The sequence below is a fragment of the Anneissia japonica genome, unplaced genomic scaffold, assembly GCF_011630105.1.
Source record: "Anneissia japonica isolate Jap-2015-1 unplaced genomic scaffold, ASM1163010v1 scaffold49530_len10446_cov144, whole genome shotgun sequence".
NCBI classification, from domain to species: Eukaryota; Metazoa; Echinodermata; class Crinoidea; order Comatulida; family Comatulidae; genus Anneissia; species Anneissia japonica.
Window position 1 is genome coordinate 3,326 of NW_022757155.1, and position 7,136 is coordinate 10,461.

General features: G+C 34.0%; 1 protein-coding gene across 2 annotated transcripts; it reads left to right on the forward strand.

Moving 5' to 3' along the window:
- The first annotated feature begins 463 nt into the window (after positions 1-463).
- LOC117124492 (zinc finger protein 345-like) lies at positions 464-6,762 on the forward strand. 2 transcript variants are annotated; one of them, XM_033270719.1, is made up of 4 exons: positions 464-597; positions 1,276-1,386; positions 4,318-5,154; positions 5,239-6,762. In XM_033270719.1, exons 2-4 carry the CDS (start codon positions 1,302-1,304, stop codon positions 6,405-6,407), a joined length of 2,091 nt encoding a protein of 696 aa, XP_033126610.1. In that variant the 5' UTR covers positions 464-597; positions 1,276-1,301; the 3' UTR covers positions 6,408-6,762. The 2 variants fall into 2 exon arrangements, with proteins under 2 accessions (XP_033126610.1, XP_033126609.1); XM_033270718.1 differs by having other exon boundaries at positions 4,318-6,762.
- The last annotated feature ends 374 nt before the right edge of the window (positions 6,763-7,136 follow it).

Consider the following 7,136-nt stretch of genomic DNA (forward strand, 5'->3'; position numbering starts at 1 on the left):
ATTGTTTTTGAAAAGCGATCTTTCTTAATTTACTGTACTCCATAAATTGTAAGGAATTGTTTTACTGCGGCACTGCCATATAACCTGCATTCCTGGAAAAGGTCACTAATTCGGACCAACGGGCCTTCGAACCAATGGACCTTCGGACCAAAGACCCTTCGGACCAACGGGCATTCGAACCAAAGACCCTACGGACCAATGGGCCTTCGGACCAAAGCAAAAACAAACGCATGGTGGATTTTGGTTTAATATAACATTAAAAAGACATTGTAATACGAACATTATCAATAGAAGTGAGAAAAAGTGGTCCGGCTTACGACGGCCTTGTATTTTTGGCTCATAGGTACCAATGAATTTTCAAAATTAAACTGATCAACTGATGTAATCGTATTGATTTTAACATTATTTTTAGCACCCTCGATATATTTTCTGTTTGTATTTGCGCCCTCTTGCGTCCCTTCGCTAAGTTTGCTTTTTGCACGTGGGTTTTCATTTAAATTGAGTACCTACCGGTAGCAGGTCCCGAAGCAGGTGCAAGTCGAACGTATTGTTCGGGCATAGCTTCTACTCATACTGATTGTAGATGTGATATTTTGGGTATGTTTCTATTTATTTTTAATATTTATGCTTGCTGATACATCTGTAATGTTTCATAGAGTTGATAGGCTTACGCAGGGAGTTATAAATTGAATACTCGGGCAAAGCCTCTTCTGACAGGCGTGCTTGCCACGTCTGGGGTCGCGTCTGAGATTTGTATTGGCCTATTCTATGGCGTGTCATACGCAGCAAAAATGTTAAAATCAAAATGTAATTGTAAAATTCAATGTCTAATTTATCAAAACGTAGACATAAATTCCTCAAAATTTAGATCTAGTGTCCCAAAATTAACTTCCTAATTTTACAAAACGTAGTTCAAATTTTCCAAAATTATGTTGTTCTAATTTCTTTCAAAACCAACCAAGCATGACTGGTTTGATTTACGTTTTACAATAACACTAGATATGCGAAATGTAAATCAAAACTAGTCAGCCACTGCATGACGTGGGCCTGTTCCATTAATGATGGGGGAATCATTTTTCGCTGCAGTCCAGTGCTGTGAACAAAAGTTAAATAACATTTGGACCTGTTGTCAGGGATGTCCTGGTACTGTAGGTTTGGCTTGGAGTATGGAACTAAATTTTAATGGAAACATAACATATATCTGCCGAATCGCGGCCAAACTGATTCCCGGCCGAAAAATGTGAAAATGCATGCCATTATTTGTTTTGTTTTCAGAACTTCAACTTAAGGATTTAAATTAAATGCGAGAAGATATTTGCAGCACAATGTCAGAACAAGAAGCACATTTGCGTAACGCTGTGAATCCTGAAATTAAAGTTGAACCAGGTTAGTTTTATTTTCAAGATTACCAAAGGACAAGATAAAATGTTTTTAGCTTAGATATCTCTTAGTTATATATTTTTTTTCATATGTACATTAGCAATTACTGTATTAAGTCAATGTTTATTTTTGCCACTGTGGTAAAAAAAGTGAAAAACATGATTCTAATCAGATTTGAATTCCTAACAAAGCCTCGTGGCCCAGTTTTTAGCATTAAGCTGAACAGACAGCAGAAGGTTTTTGGTTCAAGTCCAGTATTGTCAATATCGTGTATCATAATTCTTAATCACCTTAAAATGAATGCAACTCCTAATAAGGAGACACAGGATATTTTGACCTACTGCAACGTAATTTTAGTGTTATGCATTGTTGGACAGAAGGCCCCCTGTACTAGACTATAGTTTTGCCCCTGAGCAAAGACTGGAGCACATTATATTTTAAGTTATAACAAGATAATCTGAGATTACAAACCCTAGCCCTGATGCGTCATATCTATACTGAAAAAATAATGGCATTTAGTTTTACGCCGGCCGGCCAGCCAGACCACGTCATCATACTGTAGGCCTTACGTGGAAAGCCCATCAATTGGGCACAAGTTTGCACGCCTTTAGGCTGCAGGCCAGAATTTGACACAGGGTTGATTCGCTTGAGTAGACCCAGTCTAGAAAAACGACTCGGTCAAACAAACTGCTCGAATTGGCGCTGTCTAAAATATATAAAAATAACATTCTAAAATCTGCATCTTACTTCCGATCAGCACCAAACTCGGGGAGGACCGAGATACAGTTACATAACATTGTTAAAGTGTGAACATTTGAAGTAAATCAGTTTTTGTGCTATGCATCCGGAAGGACACGCGTCACATCACACACACGCACACTCAGACTGAGACACACAGACACACACCCATCATCTCTCCTTCGGAAAATTGAGGGTAATAATGTTTGTTTATAATTATTATTAGGCAGGATAATATATACAGGTGAGATAGGGCCTGTTTCTGCAGAGTCAAAAAAATGCGTGTTTTTAAACGGTTATTAAAAAACATGTTTTTTCCCCAGTAGAAACGGACCACAAAACAAAACACTGTTAGGAATGCGTTCTAAAAATGTGTTTCTTTACATGCATTCAGAAAACGCGTGTTTTGTAGTACACTTTTCAGCTGCAATGCAATACTTTCGCAGCATACGCTGTAGCTCGCAAAAAGTAAGGTCAGCTTCAACTTCCGTTGGTGACCGTCATTTAAGCTCCACCCACTTGCTAATGCTCGCATTACTGTGTTTTTATTAGTTATGAATACGTTCAGAAGGAATTTAACCGTTTATGAAAAACACGTTTTTGGCGTTATTCAGCAGAAACACGCCCTTGGGTAATTCTTCGCTAATGTGCTATTTTAGAGGTTTAGAAATCATGAAAAAAAAAAGTTTCAAATTTGTAATTCTTTTATTACACATGTCACCATTATGCCATATAACAACTATAATAAACATTCGGCACAATAATTAGGGCATTTTAAATGTTTATTTAAGCATTCAATTTTCAGTGCTGTAAGTGTAACATAGCAAATATTTAAAGAATCATCTTCATCACACTTTTTTGTGACGGAGATGATGATATACACATAGATGTGAATCTTAGTAAATTTAAAAGATAGATTGCATTATTTAAATATAGGAAAATACACATTGAACAAACAGGTTTCTAACAACATAAGTCGTGTCAATTACCGTTTTTATTTTATAGCCGTTTTTTAGAAAAGAAAACACCAAGGAATCATCTTTTTACTTTTAAAATATTTATATATAACTTATGTTCAAAATTGCATTAACGCAATAAAAATAAAATTTCCTTTAATATTTTAAAATTTATACTACATTAAAACAGAGGGACTGGAAAACGGCACTTTACTGAAGAATGACACTTTAATGAAGAATGACCCCCATATTAATACTCTTTTACAATGGGGTTGCAAAGATAAAATACTATAAAAAACATACAAGAAGCTACCTAAAACAATACAATACAAATAGTATAATATAGTGCAAAACTATTTTACGCTGGACACCAACGTGGTATTTTTGAGTCCAGGTTTCAGGGCCATGAATTACAATTAACTACAATATGGTAAAAACTATGGCTATGATATCACTTGGTTAAAAATTTTCCCATGTTGGACACCAATCCGGTATTTCTGTGTCAAGTTTTCAGGGCTGGAATTTTGGACAATCAATAATATAAAGACCTGGAAAATATCATAGATAATGGAACAAATTTAGAAATCGGAGAAAGTGTTTCTTATAAGTAATTTTGAATTTTAAGAGACTGATATTCTTACTTGTTTCAAACATTTGCTTCAGCAATTTTTAAAGAACCATTTATTACAGAGCAGTTTGAGTTTGGTAGATAACGTTAAGTGAGTGGGCGTATGTTGTGGAATATCCATGCCGGTCAAAAATCATTTAAATATTGTTATACACAAGAGGTGCAATACCATTTATATATTTACATATTGTACTAATCATGCTAGGCATAATCTCTACGTTCATTAAGAAGTTTCCAATTTTTTGTTTAATAAGATCAATCTCACGATAATTTGTACAATTAAAATTATTTGTAACTATTCTAGGAGGAGGTTTTTGTAACCAACCATAACAGAGTGTTTATATTTTTGTTAGACAGTTCCCCAAACTGAAATTGCATAGTCCATGCAAAGTAAAGTTATTAAGTTGCAGTGTACAAATCATCTTTTGGCTGTAAATATGTATTCATAACATTTCCGGCTAAGTAATGGTGTAATTAACGTTCCTGCAACATTGTGTTGCCAATTGGTTGATTCATTTCAATATTTTTCATTCCAATCTCTGTTGTAAATAGACTGCTGTATTAATAATTTCCAACTAGTAACATTGTTTTTTTGTTTTTTTGTTTATTTTCTAGGCCAGTGCAGTGTTTTTGATAACTATCCAGAAAGAAAAGATGGTTATGGTTTTTTTAAAAACGGTTTGCCAACAATTCCATCAAAAGTAAACACTGTAAGTTCATTTCTAACAACTAAAAATGAGATTGAAAATAATAAGTGTATGGAATATGAGGATGACTGCAGAAATGTGTTTAGTGAAGAACAATTTAAGTTTGACAGTTTAATGGAACATTTGAAATTTAAAAATGAACCTCTGGAAAATAAATGTGAACATGAAACCCACTGTCAATGCCAGTCTTTTGCAAAGGAATTTAATCACAGAATTAAATTAGGAACACATTTGATAATACATACAGGAAAAATTCTCAATGAATGTAGGAATTTAAACGCACATTTATGGAAACTGATAGGAGAGACATCATATGAATGTGAACATTGTGGAATGAAGATCAATCAAGGCAAGAGTTTAAAGATACAATTAAAGAAACATAAAGGACAAGTAGCATATGAATGTGAACAATGTGGAAAAACATTTACCCACAGGGACAGTTTGAAAACACACTTAATTACACATACTGGAGAGAAGCCATACGAATGTGAACATTGTGGAATAAAATTTACCCAAAGTAGCAATTTGAAAGAACATGTAAGGATACACAATGGAGAGACATCATATGAATATAAACATTGTAAAAAGAAGTTTAGAAAGAGTAGCCATTTAAAAACACATATAAGAATACACACAGAAGAAAGGCCATTTGAATGTGAACATTGTGGAAAGAAGTTTATTTCTGGTGCCGCTTTGAAAAGACACCTTATGATACACACAGGAGAAAGGCCATTTGAATGTGAACATTGTGGAAAGAAGTTTATTTCTGGTGCCGCTTTGAAAAGACACCTTATGATACACACAGGAGAAAGGCCATTTGAATGTGAACATTGTGGAAAGAAATTTACCCAAAATTGCCATTTGAAAGAACATGTAAGTATACACAATGGAGACACACCATATGAATGTAAACATTGTGGAAAGAAGCACAATGATAAACACGATTTGACAAGGCATTTAACGATACACTCAGGAGAGAGACCATTTGAATGTGAACATTGTGGAAAGAAATTTAAACTAATTCGCCATTTGAAAGCACATGTAAGGATACACAATGGAGAGACGACACCATATGAATGTAAACATTGTGGAAGGAAATGTATTAATATTAGCCATTTGGAAAACCATATAAGGATACACACAGGTGAGAGACCATTTGAATGTGAAAACTGTGGAAAGAAATTTATTCAAAGTAGCCATTTGAAAGCACATGTTAGGACACACACTGGAGAAACACCATATGAATGTAAACATTGTGGAAAGAAATTTACCGTAAGTAGCAATTTGAAAGCACATGTAAGGATACACAATGGGGAGTTACCTTATCAATGTGAACATTGTGGAAGGAAGTTTAACCGAAGTAATATTTTGAAAGCACATGTAAGGATACACACTGGCGAGACACCATATGAATGTGAACATTGCGGAAAGAAATTTACCCAAAGTAGCAATTTGAAAGTACATGTAAGGATACACAATGGAGAGACACCGTTTGAATGTAAGCATTGTGGAAGGAAGTGTATTAATAGTAGCCATTTGAAAAAACATATAAGGATACACACAGGTGAGAAACCATTTGAATGTCAACATTGTGGAAAGAAATTTACTGAAAGTGGCAGTTTGAAATCACATTCAAGTATACACACAGGAAAAAGACCGTATGAATGTGAACATTGTGGAAAAAAGTTTAGAAATAACAGCTATTATAGAAGGCATTTAAGGATACACAGTGGAGACTTAAATTATGAATGTAAACATTGTGGAAGGAAGTGTATTAGTAGTGGCAATTTGAAGAAACATATACGGATACACACAGGAGAGAGGCCATTTGAATGTGAACATTGTGGAAAGAAATTTATTTCTAGTAGCAATTTGAACGTACACTTAAAGATACACACAAGAGAAAGGCCATTTGAATGTGAACATTGTGGAAAGAAGTTTATTAGTAAAGATGCTTTGAAAAAGCATTTTACAAAACACATAGGACAGAGACCATAGTTATGTGAACATTGTGAAAAGTAGTTTAAAGACCATATTACTATGAAAATGCATGTAGCCATACATACAGACATATCAATGAAGTAATGTAAACAGTATGGAAAGACATGTAAAAGCATAAAGTGTCTTAACAGACATACATGAAGATAAATGGATGTGACATACCTTATATGAATGTGAACATTGTTGAAAGAAGTTTTTTTTTTATAGCCTTTGAAATTTCTTTTAATAGTACACTCGGGTAAAACTCCATATGAATGTAAACCATCTGGACGGAGATTAAAAGACATTAGCAACTTCTGAAGTTGCTAGTGTCTTTTAATCTGTACGGAGATTAAAAGACATTAGCAACTTCAGAAAGCATTCCAAGAGTTTGTGGCGCACACAAACAACTGGCACTTTCCTGTATCCTATGTTGAATAATTTGTTCTACTAAGAGAAACCTATGTTGAAAAAAAATTAGGAAAAAAGTGCAGTAGGAAGTAATAATAATAATAAACCAAGTAGAATGAAATATAGTCAGATATCAAATACATGTGGCATGACAGCAAAATAATAATGCTTGTCCTGTGAAATGATCTACATGGTTGTGAGATATTTTAAAACTTTAGATTGGTATTTAATATTATTCGGTGTTTTCATTCCATGTTTTTGTAATCTGTTTATATTTTCAATATAATTTAATTCCTTCATATACATTTTCTGTGTTTTTGTCACAATTAACTACCA